Raw genomic sequence first — 22,500 nt, 5'->3', positions numbered from 1 at the left:
CAAAGCCCTCAGGGCGTTAACATCCTATATATAAGGCAAGATTTTTACATTTTCATTATGCATTTTAATTAGCATGTGACATGTCAAAGTAGGGGGGCTTTCATAATGCCATTTCCATTTCAAGCATTCGTATTGCACAAAAAAAAACACACTGAAAAACGAGTGCCCCAAATGTGCTGACCTCATCACATTTGTGATGACCTCATCACATTTGCGATGACCTCATCACATATAAACCCCTATAAAATAAAATAAAAGCCCAATGCTGGCAGCCCCGGTCAGCGTTATTGAAAAATAGCAGATCTGCAAGCTTGTATAGGTCTGCTATTTCTGAAAAATCAAAAAAAAAAAACGACTGACATTTTTTAGAATCTGATCTCGGGTCAGAATGGGTTAATCAGACCAGTGTGTGTGTGTGTGTGTGTGTCCCAGTGGAAACCTCGTATGAATCTGATCTCAGGTCAGAATGGGTTTTAAGTGTCATGGCGTCTCGAGTCTATATGTCCTATAATGTGTGCTGTGTCCACATGTATATCCTGCAGTGTCGTGCTTTGGGGGGTTTCCTATGTGGATTCTGAGGATTTGGGATCGTTGGAGATATACCGCGCACGTACGTGCGCGGCCTGGTATCTTGAGGTTTAGAGGCTGCAGGGATCTGCCTTTTTTATGATGTGCAAGTCTATAGGGTCACATCCATCTTTGAGGTTTCTACCTTAATCTGATCCCCATATATGGAGCTCTTAAGAGAAAGCCTTCGTGACAGCCCCGTAACCTTCAAGAGGGGAAGCCATGGGAATATACATGGACGGATAATTGAAATGACTTGTCTGTGTGTATAGAGTCTGTAGACAATCCTCCTAATTGTTCTTTGGCCTCGTTTGAGAGAGAGAGAGAGAGAGAGAGAGAGAGAGAGATACAGTAATGTGTGTGTGTGTGTGTGTGTGTGTGTGCAATGCATAACGGTATGTGCGTACCTTTTGTGCCGGATTGTAACGAGTGTGTGTTTGATTGGAGCCATTACTGGAGTGCATGTGTTCTGGTAATTGATGCTGGTATGATGCTTGTATAATGATGCTGGCAGCCATTGCAGGCTGGCTTGGTGCCATAGGACTGGAGAGATTTAGGGGGCGATAGACACTATATTATGGTCCCGGGTTGCGCATGCACTCGGGACCACTTCTCAGATGTTGTGGTTCGAGGTGAACGATGCGTATATGTATACCGTTCCCGGGAGCGAGAGATGGCGACCCAACCGTCCCCCCGGGGTAGCCTACCGCTCTGGACCTGCTGAAGTGTATTCAGATACGGATCGTTCCGATGTGAATGCATGCGTATTATACAAGGGGCCAGCTATGCACTCCAATGTTGAAGCGCTGGGCCCTAGTGGTAAGAGGAAGGACTGCAGGCGGACCCGTGGATTCTTGACGAGGAAACCCTGTGCAACCGAGCGCCCAATGTAAAGCCCAGGTGCACTCTGGGTGCACTTCCGCATTTGGACACCAAAATTTGGTGTCCAAATGCGGAAGTGAAATGCTGAATCAGCGAAATAGACGGTACTTCCGGCAGCCTTCCGGGTGCTTCAAAACGCCACTGAGCAACTTCCACTGACATGAATAGCGGAGGGGGCGGAGCTTCGCGCTAGTTTAGTCTCTATCCTTTTAATACTCTATGGTATTATACCTATACAGAAGGAAGTGGACTGTTTTTGTTTTTTTAAAGAACGTGACATAATCTCTATATAGTCGACGAGCCATAAGCGTCAAACAACAAAAAACCAACACACGACTTCCTGTTGAATCTGCTTATCTGCAGCACCGCAGTATACGCGCTGATCTTGTTCTATATGCGGACTATACATATATACACACGTGGCTCTTGGGCTTTGCTTGGCATAGTTTCCAAAGTAAAAACAAAATAATTGCTAAAGTAGAATCCATAGCAAACTATAATATCAAACAGAACTGACTGACACAGCGGATAGCAGGCAGGCTATATACAATACAAGCTCACAACGCGTCGCGCTTGTAGATCGTTTTTTTTTTTCAGCACGCAACCGAGTGTAAAATGACTTGTACCGGATCTCTTGTCCACTATATAGTCCCTTCGTAACATTTGAGTCTAGTTTTTTTATTTGTTGACGAAATTGTCAGTATATTTAAGCCTTAGTTTTAGTCACCATATAGCTTAGTTTTTATTTCGTTTCCGTGTAGTTTTCGCCCAGTGGAAAAAAAGGTAGTCGACGAACATTATAGTTTAAGTCGACGAAAACAACACTGGTGTCGATCTACTCCAATAGTCCTTAGAGCCAACGGGGGCCGATGGAGAGTCAGGAGTCATAATATTTGCGTCTTTTCTATTTCTCGCCACTGTATACTTGTTCTTATACACTGATACCGTAGTACTGTATGTGGCATTTAATTGTTTTGGCTTCATTCCATCAGAGCAGCTTCCCCTGTGATGCTCCTGGTTTGTTTCAATGGCCTGGGAGGGGAAAAAAAAGTCTTCTAAATCCTATAACAGTTTGGTGGTGCTCAATATTTCATGTCAAGGACCCCGAAAATGTATAATGTAATTGGCCGCCGACCCCCCCCCCCGCATCTGAAAATATGTGAGTTAAAAACGTTCGCTCTGAGAGAATATATACATTCAAAGATTTGCGCCACATTTTCGCGATTTTTTTCTAAAATAACAGCGAGTGCCGCGCTGTATGATGCATCATCTGCTATTTTTTCAATATAGCTAAAGTGTAACATAATGCTTTAACCCATTCTGACCGGGAACCCGTTTTGGTGTTAGCATCATGTTATGCTTTAGCTATTGAAAAACAGCAGATCTACAAGCTCATAGCGCGCCACCGAGTGGCGCGCTATGAGCTTGTAGGTCTGCTATTTTTGAAAAATCGAAGAACGACTGACATTTTTTTAGAATCTGATCTCAGGTCAGAATGGGTTAATCAGACCAGTGTGTGTCCAGTGGAAACCTCGTATGAATCTGATCTCAGGTCAGAATGGGTTAAAGCACCAAAAGGGGTCCAGAATGTCGTTAATAAAAGTGGTAACGCCGTTGTGTGTACTGTAATTAGATTTTAGACCCCCTCCCCCCACCCCACCATTGAGCACACACACACACACACACGCGCGCGCGCGCACACTGACGGAAGAGCCTTCTGACCTTTGTCGCCTCTCCTCATATATATAAGTTAACCTCTGACCTCACCGGTCTGAGGTCTTTTGACCTCTAAAAGCAGAAGCACTCTAAAAAAGTATATAGCGAAAATAGCAGATCTACAAGCTCACAACATGTCACCACGCGACGCGCTGTGAGCTTGTGCGTCTGCTATATCTTTGAGGGCGCGTATGTCCGTACGTATGTCTCCCCACCACCACTCGGTTCAGACGCGTCCGATTTTTAAGATAATAATAATAATAATAATAAAATAAAATAAAGCAACGACGACATAATTACAATCCTGGGTGTTAATTTTAACAAAATGGATAAATTAAACACCGATTATTTTACACCGTCAGAGTATATATATATATATATACTCTATAAACGCTCTGGGATTTTAACGTGTGGCATTGGGGCCACATCATGCTCTACACATGTGAGGACGAAGACCTGAGGTTTTAATGGTGCCAGGTGAACATGGGTAAACTACCGAGTGTACTTTGCGCACACGCACGCACGCACATGCACACGGCTGCGTTGCTCACGGTGCATTAACAAGTGTGTGTGTGTGTGAGAGAGAGAGAGAGAGAGAGAGAGAGAGAGGGTCGTATTGAGGATAAGAAATGCATTATTACTGTGACTGTCTTCATGAGAGGGAGGGGGGGGGGGGGGGTGAGGGAGGGAGGGGAGGGGTGGGTGGGGGGTGGGGAGGGGGGGGGACACTTAACACCCACACCATTATCGCTCTAAATCCTACCTGCACAACCGTTCAATGATTTTTTTTTAAATATACAACCAGAAGGTATTTAACCCATTCAGGCCTGACGTCGGCATTTCCCCAAAAGAAATGTGTCTTCTATAAATTCTGACAGTTTTCCGAAATACCTCTATATATATTTTTTTCTTATATCCGTGGTGCTCAATATCTCAGGTTCAAAGGACCCCAAATATTCATATGTGTAATTTGCGCACATTTTCGCGATTTTTTTTAAAAAATAGCATAACCCATTCTGTGTATATATATGGGAACCCGTTTTGGTGTTTTAACTATAAGCATTATATGTCATGCTTTAGCTGTTGAAAAATAGCAGATCTACAAGCTCGTATAGCGCGCCACCGAGTGGCTCGCGCTATACGAGCTTGTATAGTAGGTCTGCTATTTTTTTTTTGGGGGGGGGGGGGGGGGGAATGTTGAAAATGCGGCAACAAATCTTTTGAACATAATATTAGTTCAGAAGACTTTCTTTTTATTTCGACCGTCAGGCCTATATTATATACATGGGCTAAAAAAAGCGTAACATAATAAGGCTTTAACCCATTCTGACCTGAGATCAGATTCATACCAGGTTTCCACTGGACACACACTGGTCTGATTAACCCATTCTGACCCGGGATCAGATTCTAAAAATGTCAGTCGTTCTTCGATTTTTCTAAAAATAGCAGACCTACAAGCTCGTAGCGCGCCACTCGGTGGCGCGATATGAGCTTGTAGATCTGCTATTTTTCAATAGCTAAAGCATAACATGATGCCAACACCAAAATGGGTGCCCGGTCAGAATGGGTTTAAAACACCAAAAGGGCTTCTTAATTCCCCGCCCGGAATGGGTTAATTGCCATCATTGCCTGTATAGAAGGGGAAAAAAAGCGCGATCCTGTAACGAGCCGCTGTGGCGTGACCCAGAATATATAGAGCCAGTCATTTAGCATGCTGTATTATTAATAAGAGCTCTCTGTGATTCCTTTTTTTAATTTCTTTTTATGGCAGTAATTTGAACACTAATTTCCCATGAAGCGTGTGTGTGTGTGTGTGTGTGTGTGGGGGGGGGGGGAATTAAAAGATTTCAGTGCACTGTGCCTACACATGTCGCGACCGCAGGGTCGCGACATGTGTAGGCACAATGCAAGGAATAAATGCATTCGCCATGTATCCGAAGGAAGTCTGATCCAATCACTTTTAGATTTCTCCCAGTTTAATCCTGAGTTTAAGTTTTTTAGTGTTCAAGATCTAATTTTAGGCATGGTTTAAGCCTCGAGGAAAATCCGTGTTGAGGTTCTTAATCCACTGTTTTTCATTAAACGTCTTTGTCCTACTGTCCAGTTAGGATTGTGTTGAAGTCCAGCGCATTTTAGAGCTCCAATGCCGTGCGCCATAAAATGTTGCACCAATCTTGTGGGTTGTCTTTTTGGCATTGTTAATATTGTATCTGTGTCGTCCCAGCCTAGTACCTATTGTTTTACCTGTCTCTCCGACATATTGTAAACCACATTTTTCACATGTGATTTAAATAAATGCAGTTGCTGGTTCTGGGCTGTTAATTTGTTGTTTAATCTCCAAGACCGCGTTTTGTGGTTCTATTTTTACTAATTGTTTTGGGTTTGAAGTATTCTGGTCCCTGGCGTGCTGTGTGTTGATTTCTTTTAGCTTGCTGTGTACTAGATAATCTTTAAGGTTTTTATTTTTTCTGTAGGCCGATATAATTTTATAATCTTTTAGAAGATCGTCTGTTCGGTTCTCAAAATTCCTTTTTATTCTGTTGTTGGCTAGTGTGCTCTGTGTTGAATAACTGGTTATCAGGGCCAATTTGGGGCCTGTATCTCGCACTTTTATTTCTAAGAAGGTTTTTTGGGCTTTCCGGAGGAAGGTCCTAGTGTATCCTCTTAGTCTGAGGGCATTAAATAGAGTTTTACAAGCTATTTTGAAATCACTTCTTTGCGTGCAAATCCTATGGAATCTTAGTAGTTGTGATTTGACTATTCCTGTGTAGGAGTGTGTCGGGTGAATGACGTTTTGTGTAATAGGGCGTGAAGTGTCTGTTTCTTTAAAGAATACTTTTAAGTCTAGTTTCCCATTTGTGTTAAAGTTTGGGCCCTTGAAGATTGTTACATCAAGAAAGTCAATCCTTTCTGTGGTGTGTCACATATTTTATCGTTATGGATCTATGATGGCTATTTAAAACATCAATAAATTCCTGGAATTCTTCTTGGCTATGTTCCCATATTCCAAATATATCATCTAGAAATCTATAGTAATGTGTCGGTTTAAGTCTGCATTTTTCTAGTGCGTCTGTTCCCATATGCTCATGTAAATGTTTGCATAAGATGGTGCAAATCTCTTTCCCATGGCCGTGCCTTTGATTTGTAAATAGAATTTGTTGTTAAAGGAAAAATCATTCTGGGTTAGATTTAAGGTCTAGTAATTGAGTATTTCCTCCTCTGGTCGACTTGTGTCTGGGTATTTACTAAAGACTTCCCTGACTGCTTGGAGTCCTGATTCTGTTTCAATGTTTGTGTAGAGGCTGTCCTATATCTATTGAAAATAGAAGGGCCTCCTTCCTACTTTAATAGCTTTAATTTTGTCCACAAAATCGTAAGTGTCTTTTATAAAACTGGGGTGTTTTATCGACAGTGGGTTCAGGAAATATCAATAAAACTCTGCTGTCTGATACGTCTCGCTGCCACAGTCCGACACAATTGGTCTCCCGGTGGGGTGGAATTTCATATGGTATTGTCCATGAATCCGGGCTTTTGTGTATTTTTGGTAAAAGATAAAATATCCTAGCCCGTGGGCTATCCTGTCCTATTAAGTATTGGTGTTGTTTGGCGTTTATGTGCCTTTTGTCCTTAAGACTGTTTATGATGGCTATGGCCTTCGTAGCTGTCTGCATGTAAATGGGTTGGTCTAATTGCCTATAATGGTCCTGATTGTTGAGCTGTCTCTCACCTTCTAAAAGGTATTGGTGTCGATCCATAATTACTATGCAGGAGCCTTTGTCTGCTGGTTTGATAATGATTTGTTTGTTGTTGATTAGTTCCCTAAGTGCCCTGGTTTGTTCTATTGTGAGATTATCTTTTTCTTAATGTGTCCTGGTATGCGTGTTACCGTATTTCATGTCTTCTGCATCAGTCGTTTAAGACTGCTTGGGATTAAATTCTCAGACGGTTCCCAGCTTGATTTTGGTCGAAAAGGCAGTATCTCCGTTCCTTGGTCCATTCCAAAGTGTGTAGCTAGTTTCAATCTGCGGTGATACTGAGAAAGGTCTTTCTTAACGTGTGTGTGTGTGTGGGGGGGGGGGGGGGGGGGGGGGGGGTGGGCGGTTTAGTGAGAAATGTGTCTCTGCCCCCCCCAGTGACTTTAGAGCTTTTAACACGCGTGCGAGAGCCAGCGTCGTGGGTGTGTATACTTCTGGAATTGAACGCATGCATACATTATATCCCATTCTGAACGGGAACCCATTTTGTGTTATAGCACCATGTTATATGCTTTAGCTATTGAAAAATAGCAGATCTACAAGCTCGTATAGCGCGCCACAGAGTGCCGCGCTATACGAGCTTGTAGGGTCTGCTATTTTTGAAAATCGACTGACATTTTTTTAGAATCTGATCTCGGGTCAGAATGGGTTCATCAGACCAGTGTGTGTGTCCAGTGGAAACCTCGTATGAATCTGATCTCAGGTCGCAATTCATTTTCAACGCGAGCCCATGCGTGGGTTTGAATATGGACGTAAAATGAAGCCAGTCTGTCCTTCTCGATCCGTTTGGGCCCAGCTGAGCCCCATTGGCTGGCCAGACAACGAGGCGGGACTTCCCCCCGGTGGCTCCCGTTCATAGACTGTAACGGGTAGCCACGCCCCTCAGAACATACGCGACTTTATGGTCTTTTTTTTATTTTTATAAATGGGACTATAATTTTCCAAAAAAAGAATATAATGACATGAGAAATGAGACTTTAAACTATAGTGACTGAAGCAGAACGTATTCGTGACCATGTTTATTATCGTGACCATGTTATTAAGGTAATACAGTCTATAGGTGAAGTTGGGCCCAAATACATGGATCTCTATTTGGAGCTATATGGGGGTTTTTTTTGGGCCCGCAATGACAACAGCGCCACAACAGGCCGTTATACATGAACTTTCAGGATGTCCCGATTTCCTTTAGTGGCTTCGCAAAATATCTGTCTGATCCTGTGGGTCTGGAACTTCCGTGGACCCCTAACCTATATTTCCCCGATGGACACGCAGTTCCTTTACTTATAGCTGCTAAACTGTGGGGAGGGAATTGGTCATTTGTCACTTTGTCACCTGCAGGGATTGAATCACACGGCTATACTACTATTCCAGAAACACTCCGTACATTTATTTCCACCGTGTGGCTAGCGGTGGTGATGTTGTATCCTGCAGGACGCCATAATATCCGTTATATAGTATATATATATGTGCCATTTCACACAAGTTCAAAATGTGTACAAAATCTATTGACAATAGCCGGTGTATACAAGCTCACAGTTGTGAACTTGTAGATCGGCTATTTAATCCATGCATTCATTCAAAGGACTTTCACCATATGCTCTCTCAGTCTGTGAGACTCTTCTCTCGTCCTTCCTACACGAGCATGTACTGTATATATACTGTAGGCTACTACTCGTCTATGTGACAATTTTATGACATTTATCAACATCCATTTGACACACACACACGCGCGCGCGCTCGGACCGTAATGCAGACATTCTAGTTTAGTTTAGTTTCGTTTATTCGCACAATAAAACGGTATACAAAAAAGGCGACATCGATTAAAGAGAAGTGTGTGCAGGTGAGAAAAGAAACCCAGCAGGGAGGGCTTATAATATGTGGTTCTCACCAAAGATAATATATACAAATAGTAAGACAAAGTAATCAAACATATAGGTATATGGAAAGTAACAAAAACAACAACAAATACATTATTTACACTTGTGTAAGTGTGTGTGTGACTGTGTGTGTGTGTGTGTGTGTGTGTGTGTGTGTGTGTGTGTGTGTGTGTGTGAGAGAGAGAGTGAGATATTCTAATTGCCCTGAATGCTCATTTCTCAATTCCACCTCTCCCTCCCCTCCCTCCACCAGACATGGAGGAGGGGAGGGGAGGGAGGGAGGGAGGGGGGGGGGGGGGAGGGGAGGGAGGGGAGGGGTGGAGCGGAGCATATAGCTTTTGTCCTTTTATTTCTATCTCATCGTTCAATTCTGAAACAAAGAGATGCGTTAAACATATTTTGGGCGGAAACCCCTTTTGGTGTTGGCATATAGCTATTGAAAAATAGCAGACCTATACAAGCTCGTAGCGCGCCACTCGGTGGTGCGCGCTACGAGCTTGTATAGGTCTGTTTTTCTTTTTTTAAATCGAAAGAACGACGCACTGACGTATAGAAACATGGCTTTTTTTAGAATCTGATCTCAGGTCAGAATGGGTTAAAAGATATACCAGCTGCGTTACCGTGGCGATATGGTCCCAGCTTTGTGTATACCGGAAACGGAGCGAGCGAGCGAGCTGCATGCTGCTCCGTTTCCACGGAGATTATCAGTGGCGGTGAGGCGGGCACAGCACACACACACACACACACACACACGCACACACACACACACACACACACACACACACACACACACACATCAGCAGATGTCTATATAGAAGACGTTAAACTGTAGCCCGATTTTAGACCTGCAGAACTGATTCTATACGAAAAATGTCTTCATTCAAAATCATGACGCTTTTCAGAAAAGAAAAATCTCCGTTTTTCTATAGTTACAGTATGTCAGTGAGTGCAGGACAGGTGCTCAACCTTTTCATGCAACAAACGATGACCCCAAGGATTATCTGTATCCCCCCCCCCCCCAAATCCGGAAATATGTGCTGTCCCCCCAGAAGCAAAGTTAAAAGTTGAGTTAAAAACAGAGTTCAGCTCTGAAAGAATATATTCAAAGATTTGCGCCACATTTTGCGCCACATTTTCACTACACAAGCTCATATAGCGCGGCACTCGCGCTATATGAGCTTGTGTAGTGAAAATGTGTGTAGTGAAAATGTATACATGCTTTAAATATGGCAAAACATCAACCTGGCAGCGCACTTATATATCAAATGAACTGCTGTCAAGTGCCTATATATGTTGTCACGGGACCAACGGAATTAACGCTTCTATCAAGTTCAGTTGAATTTGATGACATGTCGCGCCCCCAATCCCCCCCCCCCCCCCCCTTATTCAATCATCTGCTACCCAAGATTCAAGATTCAATCATTTATTTGCCATGTCAACAAGTTGATAGGAATTTGTCTTGGTTCATACTCAACATATACAGACAACCATAGATGCACAAACAAGAAGGACATGTACAATACAAAAACCAGCAGCGTAGGCAATTACATTCAGTTTTTTTTTTTTTTTTTTAAGTGCTATATGCATATATCTATGAGTTCAGATGTCTAATGGCTACGGGGTAAGTGTGCTATCCCTGAAGCGACATGTTGAGCTCTGGATACTTCTATATATCTCCTGCCTGATGGGAGGAGATTGGAGAGGTGATGTGCAGGATGGGAGTTTTGTCTGCAATGATTTTATTTGCCTTCCTAATGATTCTGGTGGAATAGAGTGAGGAAAGTGTATAGGGAGGCTACATCCTATGTTTTTTGATGTACAGCGTACTACTCTTTCCAGCTTTGATTTGTCTTGAGAGGTTGTGTGACCAAACCAGACAAGCATGGAGAAGGTTAGAACACTTTCAATAGTGGCCCTGTAGAAGTGAGTCATGGCTGCTTGGCTGACTTTAAAACTTCTTAAGCTGCCACAAGAAATAGAGACGCTGGTGTGACGCTCATGGGGTCCCTGGAACAACAACATATTATCAGATGGGGGTCGGCGGGCCAAATACATATATTTTTTGGGAGTCCTTAATTGACATGAAAAGGTTTGAGAACCCCTGACACATAGAAGCATTTACCCGAAAACCGTCATGACTTTTTTTGGAAGACATTTGTAGAATCGTCCTCTGGTCTATTCCTTGTCCCATCACAGTCGTGCACGTCGTACCGTACCGTACGTGTACACACACGTGCACAGAGCAATTTCGTTATTCCGCTATAATTGGAGTGGCAGTCATGAAAACTGCGACATCGGCGGGGAAAAAGGGAAAGAAGAGCGCATGCGCACGCGCACACGCACGCAGACAGACAGACAGACAGAGCCATACACACACACTTACATTTGCATGCATATTCAGACAGACAGACAGACAGACAGACAGACAGACAGACAGAGCCATACACACACACTTACATTTGCATGCATATTCAGACAGACAGACAGACAGACAGACAGAGCCATACACACACACTTACATTGACAGACAGACAGACAGACAGACAGACAGACAGACAGACAGACAGACAGACAGACAGACAGAGCCATACACACACACACACTTACATTTGCATGCATACTCAGACAGACAGACAGACGTCCAGACGTCCACTCACTCACCTTATCTTCCGGTTACAGACAGACCCCCCCCCCCCCCCCCCCCCCAAATCCACCCAACCGGCACAATGTCGTGTATATATACAGTATAGCACATGGAACACGATGTAGGGGGGGGGGGGAGGGGGGGTTCCTTTTTATTAAAAAAACCACCACCGTGATTATACGGACCACCGTATGTAGGCCTATACCGTCACATGTGGGACCTGGGGTGTGGTATAGTAAACATATAGGTGCGTGCGTGTGTGTGTGTGTGTGTGTGTGTGTGTGTGTGTGTGTGCGCGTGTGCATGTGCGTTAATTAATTGTCAGGACAGGGTTATATTGGTGCTGTTGGGGTGAAATGGGGCTGAGGCCAGGCGTGTGTGTGTGTGTGTGTGTGTGTGTGTGTGTGTGTGTGTGTGTGTGTGTGTGTGTGTGTGTGTGTGTGTGTGTGTGTGTGTGTGTGTGTGTGTGTGTGTGTGTGTGTGTGTGTGTGTGTGTGTGTGTGTGTGTGTGTGTGTGTGTGTGTGTGTGTGTGTGTGTGTGTGTGTGTGTGTGTGTGTGTGTGTGTGTGTGTGTCGGGGTGGTGGAGGCCAGGCCAATAAAGGCGTCATATTTATGGTGTCCGTGCTGGGTGGGCGAGCAGCGCGATGATGGGGGGGGGTCGGACGGACGGACGGAGGACTGTTTCTTTTCCTCCGTCGAGGATTACGACTATTTGGGTCTTTCCTTCTTTCTATTTGTTAATTAAGTCTTCACGGTCACATCATTGTGGCCTCCCAGTTTTATTTAGTTTCCATTTAGTTTTCGTCAGTGGAAAAAAAAGGTAGCCGTCGAACATAGAACATAGTTTGTCGACAAATAAAGCAACACTGATCGCCTGTCGTCCTCTCTCTCTCCCACCTGTCTCTCCGTCTCTGCGCACATAGGCGACATGATCAAAACCAATATTTGGAACCGTTATTCGACGTGATCTCGCTCGCGTATGGGCATTTTTCTTTTTTAACCCCATTCAAGACGGGAAACCCTTTTTGATGTTTCAACCACATTTTTGACCTGCAGGACGATTCTACAAATTGCCTTCTAAATCCTGACTTCTAAAACCCATTCTGTCAGTCCTGACGGAGTATAAATACAATGAAAATTATTTTGCTCAGAGCACTCTCATCACTCTTGCATACACAGGACATTAAACAAACATCTATAGTGCAAGAAAAAGACAAAAAAAAACATGAAAAAGTGAAATGACAAAACAGTGCAATATACAGTATTTGGGTCTTTCCTTCTTTCTCTTTGTTCATTAAGTCTTCACGGTCACATTATTGTAGCCTCCCAGTGGTGTTGGTTTTTTTCGGCAGCACCTTTAGATGTTAGTTTCAGTCGACTAAATCTAAATGTCATACGATTTCCAGTCGACTGAATCTACAGTTGGTTTAGTCGAACGAAATGTGTTTTCCTCGGTGCCGTCGTGATGACTGTTCACTCGCTGCAAATAGCTGATCTACAAGCTCGCAGCGCGTCTTTAGTTTTAGTCTAGTCTTTAGTTTTTATCTGTTGACGAAATTGTCAATGTATTTAGTCTTCGTTTTAGTCATCGTATAGCTCCGTTTTTATTTAGTTTCCATTTAGTTTTCGTCAGTGGAAAAAAAAGGTAGCCGTCGAACATAGAACATAGTTTGTCGACAAAAGCAACACTGATCGCCTGTCGTCCTCTCTCTCTCCCACCTGTCTCTCCGTCTCTGCGCACATAGGCGACATGATCAAAACCAATATTTAGAAGCGATATTCGACGTGATCTCGCTCGCGTATGGGCATTTTTCTTTTTTAACCCCATTCAGGACGGGAAACCCTTTTTGATGTTTCAACCAAATTTTTGACCTGCAGGACGATTCTACAAATTGCCTTCTAAATCCTGACTTCCAAAGCCATTCTGTCAGTCCTGACGGAGTATAAATACAATGAAAATTATTTTGCTCAGAGCACTCTCATCACTCTTGCATACACAGGACATTAAACAAACATCTATAGTGCAAGAAAAAGACAAAAAAAAACATGAAAAAGTGAAATGACAAAACAGTGCAATATACAGTTCAAGGTCAGCTGTTCAGCAGCCTGACTGCTTGAGACTGTTGGAACTGTGGTCCGCGAGGCATACAGTGCGTGTTATGTTAATGATCGCATCGAACATGAATGATTTATGAATATTAGTCTATTCCTGAAATGTCCTTTTGTTCATTCGTTGAAGCGAGGAGCTAGCATTTTGTTTGAGGCTTAATGTGTCCCTTTTGTTTGCTCTCGGGAGTATTAGAGCAATTTATTTGCCCTTTTTAGTTCTCCTGTGTGAGACCTCGTTCATACGGACGTAATTCACGAGACCCCAGACACAGAATTCATCTGTGCTGCGGTAATTAAATGTTCTTTAATAGCCACACTACTTCCGTGGATAGTTTACAGTTAAAGCATGGTGACAATAGCCCCATTTTAACCAAGAGGACTCAGGAGGTTCCATCGCGCCAACCCCAGCTTTTCACCAGAGGAGAAAACCTTTTTTTTTCTTCCCAAAATGAGTTGATAGCACAGGCAGACTCTATTTGAATGAAATGCTTAAACATGTAGCTATAATAATGTAATGTGTAATGTTAAGAGACCACACAAGTGAACCTTTCAAGCCTGTTTTCTCAACTCGCTGTTTCTCTGCAAGACATTGCTCTATAAGCCATATCTCCAAAACCGGTGGGTCAAACTGAACAACCAACATTGTCAATTTGAAGCTATGATTCCCTGCTTTCATATGACGTGAAAAAAAACGAAAATTCATAAAAAAAACCATCCAATGGCAGTCCCTCAGTCAAATTTGGACACATTTGTCTATATGGGACCCAACTATATGGCGATAGCTTGCGAACAGGCGATGGTCGAAAAGTGGGCGGAGGAACGTCACCCAAAATATCTTTTTGGGCGTCGATAGCCAATGAAATTCAAGTGTCGCTCGCCCGTTAAAACACACTGTTAGGGGCACTGTGGGCTCAGTTTTACATGGTGAAATGGTGCATTCATATCAGTGTTGTCTTTGGCAGCAAATTTCTATTTTAGTTTTAGTCAGTCTTCTTTGGAATGAAACGTAATTTGGTTTTTCTCATATTTTAGTCACCTGGAATGTTTTAGTGTCAGTCTAGTTTTAGTCTACTAAATCTGCAGTTGATTTAGTCGACTAAAATGTATTTTGTATTACAAGCTTTGCATTACAAGCTCACAACGTGTCGCGCTGCGACGCGGTGTGAGCTTGTAGATCTGCTATTTTCAGCGTGCAACCAAGTGTAAAATGTCTTGTACTGGATCTCTTGTCCACTATAGTCCCTCCCTAACGTTTTAGTCTAGTTTATATCTGTTGACGAAATTGTCAATACATTTAGTTTCAGTCATGATAGCTTAGTTTTCATTTAGTTTCCATTTCCGTTCCCGTCAGTGAAAAAAGGTCGACGAACAATTTTCGTCTCCGTTTTAGCCGACAAAAGCAAACACTGATTTATATAACGCCAACCTGCACATGGGGAGCAATTAGGGTTTCAGAGTCTTGCTCAAGGACACTTCGACACTAAATACTCTATACTTAGTAAACTAACAAGTAGTTCACCTGGGTCAGCCATTCCCCCCCCCCCCTCTACACCAAAGATATGCTGAAAATAGCCTATAACTAAACCATAATATACACGCAATAGGCCATTTTCTGTGAATGTTACCCACATAATTGGGTAGCTATAGGGTTCAAAGGGGTTAATGCTTACATTATTAAGCAATTTCCCCACAAATTGGGATTTACAGTAGATTTGCAGAGAGTATATGCTGTACAGACAGACAGTGGACTCATTGACAGTTTGCGGTGTATGTGTGTGTGTGTGTGTGTGTGTGCAGACAGAATGCTGATTGTTTTGGTGTCAACCGGAGAGCGTTCTTGCACGCACACGCGCGTGTGTGTGTGTGTGTGTGTGTGTGTGTGTGTGTGTGTGTGTGTGTGTGTGTGTGTGTGTGTGTGTGTGTGTGTGTGTGTGTGTGTGTGTGTGTGTGTGTGTGTGTGTGTGTGTGTGTGTGTGTGTGTGTGTGTGTGTGTGTGTGTGTGTGTGTGTGTGTGTGCGTGCGTGCGGGCGTCTCTATGAGTGCTTGTGTGAGTTTGAAGAGCAACATCCGTCTGATCTTAGTCATCTTTGACGCTTTAGAAATATATATAATATATATATATATATATATATATATATAAGATATTTAGTTATATATCTTAACACTTTTAGAGCCTGGGAACGATTCTACAAATGTCTTCTAAATGCTGACAGTTTTCTGAAAAAAACCCTATGTTTGTATGTCAGTCGTTCGTTTTTTTTTTTCATGATTTTTCAAAAAACACCAGACCTACAAGCTACTTTTTAGCTATTTTTCAATAGCTAAAAAAAGTACAACAACATGAAACACCAAAAAGGCGTTCTTCCCCCCCCCCCCAAAACGGGTTAAGCCATGTCACACCGCTTTTCCCCCGAAGCAGTGATTGTATTATTATTATTCCCACCCTCGTGGCTGCTTTGAAGTTTACCCCCCCCCCCCCCCCCCCCTTCCCCCCGGACAACGATCCAATTGCACCAAACTGTGTTCACTGGAATCACACACAGAGGCGCGGCCCCCGTCTTGAAACTTTCAAGCCAACATTGTGTTTTCATGGACTGTAGCCAAACAGTGTATAGTGACATCACGAAACACGTCTGTGGACTTTTTTTTAACAACTCCGGTTTCTCCCCAGTGGTTTTAGTGTGATTTGTGTGTACATTGATTAGTCTGACAACATATTCCTATATTCTTCTTGCACTATAATATGGTGGCATACGAAATACATTGCCAAAAACAGCCAATGCCATAATATGGGGGACAAGGGGAGAGCAATACATCACAGTATGTGATGTATTGCTGTGATTTTTTTTGTTCTATAGCCTAATGTAAGTCGCTCTAGATTAACTAATTGAAAAAAAAAAAAAAAAAATCTCCTCTGGTGAAAAGCTGGAATTTGCGCAATGGCCGGTTCTCAGCAGGGGGGCAGTCAGACGGATATTTTGTGAAGCCACTAAGGAAATGAAAGTTCATATAATGGCCTGTTGTGGCGCTGTCATTGGGCTCAAAAAAACCCATAGCCCCATAGAAGTCCATGTATTTGGGCCCAACTTCACCTAGACTGTATTACCTTAATAAACATGGTCATGAATACTTTTTGCTTCCAGTCACTAGTTTAAAGTCTCATTTCTAATGTCATAATATTCTTTTTGGAAAATTATGGTCCCATTTATTAAAAAAATTACCATAAAGTCGCGCATGTTCTGAGGGGCGTGGCTACCGTTACAGTCTATGAACGGGATCCCCCACCCACTCGAGTCTAAATAAAAACCAACGAAGAAGAAGGGGGAAGTCCTGCCTCGTTGTCTGGGCCAGCCAATGGGCCAGCTGGCCTGAACTGGGCCAAAACGGATCTAGAAAGATGGCGACTTCCATTGCAAGGACTGACAGGCTTCATTTTACGTTCACATTAGACCTGCGGAACGCTTTGTCCATATTTTTTACAGTCTATGGTTCTCAGTCAAATCTTGGTCTAAAGTGGCCATAAACAGAGAAAATAAAAGTCACACATTATAACGTTTTCCTCTCTCCTTTTTCTTCTTTCTCTATTCGGTGTGTGTGTGTGTGTGTGTGTGCGCGCGTGCGTGTGTGCGGGGCAGCAGACGGCCACCTGGCGGGTACCCCTCCCCCTCCTCCCCCTCCCAGCTATGGGAGCTCATGCTACGACGTGGAGCGCGCCGAGGAGCAGCGGCGGCACCACGACGTCCTGCCCTACATCGACGACTCGCCGTCCTCCTCGCCGCACCTCAGCTCCAAGAGCCGCAGCAGCCGCGACACGCTCTCCTCCGGCTCCCTGGAGTCCTCCAAGTCGGTCAGTATATAAGGGGGGGGCCCCTTATGACGCGTCCGGTAGGATTTTTGGCTTATTTGGGCGCCATCTTTCTGCCTATACATGTAGGCTAGTATAGGATGCTATAGGCTACTAGCTAGGCTACGCAGCAGTCCCTGGAGTCCTCCAAGTCTGTAAGTGTATATATAGAGGGGGGGGGGGGGGGGGGGTGAGGGCATATAGTGTGACGCGTTCGGTGTATGATTTTTGGCTTATTTGGGCGCAGTGTTGTTTTCGTCGACTAAAAACTAAGACGGAAAAATGTCCGTCGACTATACCTGTTTTCACTGACAAAAACAAAATGGGAACTAAATGAAAACGCAGCTATACGATGACTAAAACTATAAGACTAAATATACTGACAATTTCGTCGACAACAGTGGTTTACCGGGTTTTTGCCGTTTGTGTTTGTGTTTGGGGGGGGGGGGAGAACGTCTTTTGGTGTTAGTGAGGATAGGGTGGATGGAAACCGAATTATGACAATTTCGTCAACGAATAAAAACTGGACTGAAAATGTCAGCAAGGGACTATAGTGGACAAGATAACTGAAAATATAAGCCCATCTACAAGCTCACACAACGCGTCGCGCTGTTGGACAATATCGATGGGAGAGAATGGAGCCCTGCTTATAGTTCATAATATACTGGTCGCCGGAAATCAGTGATCCGGTGAAGACACTCATCCAGGGTATTACGGTATTATTAACCCATTCAGGGCGGGAACCCCTTTTTGGTGTTTTAACTGTAATGCATTGTGTGTTATACGTTAGCTATTGAAAAATAGCAGACCTACAAGCTCGTAGCGCGGCACTTGGTGCCGCTACGAGCTTGTTGCTAAAAAAATGTATCGTGAAAATGTGGCGCAAATCTTTGACTATATATGTTCTTTCAGAGCGAACGTTTTTTTAACTCAAATCTTTGCTTCTGGGGGTGCCCTATAGTGGAACAACATATTTTTCAGATGGGTGTCGGCGGGCCAATTACATAATATTCTTTGGGGGTCCTGAACATTTTTGAGAACGACTGACACAGAAACACATGTTTCTTTTAAGAAAACCGTCCGGATTAAGAAGGCATTTTGTGGAATCGACCTCGGGTCTAAATGCGTTAAGTAGAATTACCTATCTGCTCTATCCCCCCCCCCACCCCCCCCACCCCTTCGCTCCTCTCCGGCCCTCCATCCCTTTTTTTCCCCCTGCTCGTATATGAACAGAAAACCGGTGATGTATGACGTCTGCCGTTCTTCAAAGGTTACCATGGAGAGTCACACACACGCACACACACACACACACACACACACACACACATGCGGACCCACCGCTCACATGAGCGTTCACCCATCCCCCATCGCAGTCAACCAGTCAGAATGCACATGGATGCATGGCTGTGTTGCCAGCAAAGGCACATGCAGGTTGTTTGTGCCGGGCCGTATATATATAGCACCAAGTTAGACGCAAGGTGTTTCTGCGATTAGCATATAGCTCACAACGCGTCGCAGCGCAACGCGGCAGAGTTCTACAGCGTGTGGGGGGGGGGGGTCGCTGTCCCTCGGGCCCGGCCCATGCCCCGGTTCCGGCGAGCCTTCCCGCGTCCGAAACGGTCGAGAACTGACAGAGTTGTATACCGTGTTGCAGCTTTCCGTGCTGCTCGGACACGGAGACAGACACGTACGTGGACACGGGGGGACACACATAGCTGCGTAATGGAGCGGAGGCGCCGCTCGAAACTGTGTCGACTTCGTCGACTATACTAGTACTATGACAAAGAATGTTCCGTCGACTCCCTTTCTTCACTGACGAAAACTAAATGGAAACTACACCAAAACTAAGCTATGATGACTAAAACTAAGACTAAATATATTTATATATATATATATATACAGATGAAAACTAGACTCAAATGTTAGGAAGGGACTAGTGGGCAAGAGATCCAGTTAGTATCGAGTCATTTTTACACTTGGTTGCGTGCTGAAAATAGCCGATCTAAGCATCCCTGCCTGCCTGTCATATAGATATAGTGACTGATGGCTTGAATCCGCCAATGAACGACGGGCATGGCCCTGATACTGCAGACGACCTTTGAACGCAACATGTTTGCATGCGGACACTTCACGGGAGAAATATCTAGCGAAAGTGGAAGGCCCACAACACTCCAGATTACGACGATGAACGTCTTTTAGCACACATGTACAGTGTTGCTTTCGTCAACTAAAACTATAAGTCTACCTTTTTTCACCGACCAAAACGAAATAGAAATGAAATGAAAGCCAAACTATATGATGACTATACAACTAAGGCTAAATATACTGACAAATTTCGTCAACAAATTAAAACTAGACTGAAATGTTATAGGGAGGGACTATAGTGGACAAGAGATCCAGTATAAGTCATTTTACACTTGGTTGCATGCTGAAAATAGCAGATCTGCAAGCTCACAACGCGTCACGAGCTTGTAGATCTGCTATTTTCAGCAGGTGTAAAATCAGCCATTACGACCAAGCACCGCCAAAATACATTTTAGTCGACTCAATCAACTGTATAGATTTAGTCGACTAAAATCTTATGACATTTAGTCGACTGAAACTAGACTAACACTAAAACATTCCGGGTGACTAAACTGTGACTAAAACTAAATTAACTATTCGAGGGACTATGACTAAAAAAAAAAAAGAAAAAAAAATACAATTTGCTGCCAAAAACAACACTGCAATATAGTATAATGGAAATGAAGCACTATATAGCCGCACGCTGAAGCTCTCTTCTCTGAATGAACCGTCTCTGCCCTGCTCTGCTAATTACCAGTGATCGAAACCACCCTTTGCTCATCAGCAGATCAGGCTTCAGCTGTTCAGAGGTTAATGTGACCATAGTCAATCAATCAAACATAAATCACCTCAATACACATTGAAACAAAGTAGAAACGCACAGAAACATGAAATTGACATGAACCAACATGTCCCTTTTCACATGGCTCCATCTGATGCATGCTGACACTTTAAGCATCCAGGCGTTCACATCCACGCACGCCACGCGCGCACGCACGCACACACACATCTGCGGGCATATAAGCGTGTCGCACAGGAAGTGCGCGCCTGTTTCACATGGCACATGGCAGTCTGTGCAGATTCAGAAGAATTATCTTGAGTATAAACGCATGTCTTATAGAAATAACATCCGTGAACGAAATGAATGCTGTAGCACCGTGTGCGAGCGTGCGTGCGTGCGTGTGCAGTTTGTGTGTGTGTGTGTGTGTGTGTGTGTGTGTGTGTGTGTGTGTTTCCAAGGTTGGGAAAGGCTAACAGCTAAGAGCCAGTTAAACTAATTCCGCGACCATAAAACGCGGTTATTTTCTCCGGCACACAGACATGCCTTTCAATAACCGCTTCGCAAAATGGAATTACCAGCGTCCTTCGTTCTCCTCCAGACAGTCCCTCCTCCAAAGCAGCCTCCGTTAAACCCTTGTACAGCCAGCCCCAATTTTTTTGTTTGGGTAACAAATTGGCTTATTTTTAATTCATCATTTTAACTTTAATAGAAAGATCTGATGGTTTGAATAGATCGTTTTGATGAGACTGACGATCCTAGTGTCTTCTCCGGAATTGCCACCAGATGGCGAGAATGCACCATTATGCAGATTTTGACAAAAATAGAGGAATCTAGGGGAGTCACTTCCGGTTCAAATGATCATCAACATCCGTTAGTAGTTTGACCCAAGTCACTGCCGTGACTCGGCGATGCTAGGATAATGCCATATTTTTCATTACTAAGTCATATTAACCCCAAATCAACCCCAAAACATCGCCAAATATCACATTTTTCACAGCGACGTACATAGAGACGGCGCGCGTGCGCGATGGCGCACGATCACGCGGATTTCGGCCGTTTTTTGGTAGATTACATCCAACATTAGCGATATTAGCGAAAAAATGCTCATTCTTTCTTCGTTGAATCCCCAATAACTGACAGTCAATAAATTCTGTTTATTCCGTATGTGGCATGTTTATATTTTTCGATTAATTCAGTTTATTCCGGGTTTAGTAGTCCAAGGGTTAAACTGACGAGTCAGGACCGAGGGGGCCAGCGATTGGCCCGTCAGACTGACGAGTCAGGACCGAGGGGGCCAGCGATTGGCCCGTCAGACTGACGAGTCAGGACCGAGGGGGCCCAGCGATTGGCCCGTCAGACTGACGAGTCAGGACCGAAGGGGGCCAGCGATTGGCCCGTCAGACTGACGAGTCAGGACCGAGGGGGCCAGCGATTGGCTCGCCGTTGACCTATAGCGCTCGCTGTGAGGTCGGCGTCATGATTCATGGCTGTTGAGGCTGATCAGTGTTGATTTTGGCAGCAAAATTTTTATTTTAGTTTTAGTCATAACAGTCTCTTGAATAGTTTTCATTTAGTCTAGTTTTAGTCGAGTAAATATGGAGTGGAATATGGAATATATGAAATATATGTAAAATGAGTCATTGCGACGTGCACCAAGGCACCGCCAAGATCCATTTTAGTCGACTAAATCAACCGTAGATTTAGTCGACTTAAAACCTTATATGACGTGTACAATGTATGTTAATTTAACCCATTTCGGTGCTAGCACTATGTTATGCTTTAGCTATTGAAAAATAGCAGACCTACAAGCTCATAGCGCGCCACCGAGTGGCGCGCTTACGAGCTTGTAGGTCTGCTATTTTTGAAAAATCGAAGAACGACTGACATGTAGAAACATAGCTTTTTATATAGTCATAGTCAGTTCGGAATGGGCTAACTCTGAGACACTCTCTGCGTTACAGACCCCATAAAGGGTCCATTTGGTTCCAAACTATCATTTAGCATGGAACTCCCTCCAAGGACCCCTGGGGGTCCCCAGACACCAACCTGGCAACCGCTGTGCTAGTAGGAGGTCAGGGCCAAATCCAACATATGCCCCGTCTCCTCTCCAGCCAACCAGGCTTTAGTTAGTCATGCCCGTTTGGCTCCGAGCCAATCGTATACTGCAGCCCCGAAACGTCTAGACCAATCAGGCTCAACCGTGGCTGCCATCCATGTGTCACAACCTGAGCCGGGGCCAATAAGAGCCGAGATGAACTAG

General features: G+C 43.9%; 1 protein-coding gene across 1 annotated transcript in view; it reads left to right on the top strand.

Annotated features, from left to right (window-relative positions):
- Positions 1 to 22,500, top strand: part of LOC308309588 (breakpoint cluster region protein-like) — a 124,193-nt gene that overhangs the window by 62,267 nt on the left and 39,426 nt on the right. Inside the window, exon 2 of the mRNA XM_080755500.1 lies at positions 17,190 to 17,398. Coding sequence (XP_080611626.1) covers positions 17,190 to 17,398 — 209 coding nt within the window. The remainder of the gene's footprint in view (positions 1 to 17,189; positions 17,399 to 22,500) is intronic.

This window comes from Protomyctophum bolini, assembly GCF_963924005.1.
Source record: "Protomyctophum bolini genome assembly, chromosome: 22".
NCBI classification, from domain to species: domain Eukaryota; kingdom Metazoa; phylum Chordata; class Actinopteri; order Myctophiformes; family Myctophidae; genus Protomyctophum; species Protomyctophum bolini.
The sequence above is the reverse complement of the archived record's forward strand: the minus strand, read 5'-3'. Positions and strand labels throughout refer to the sequence as shown.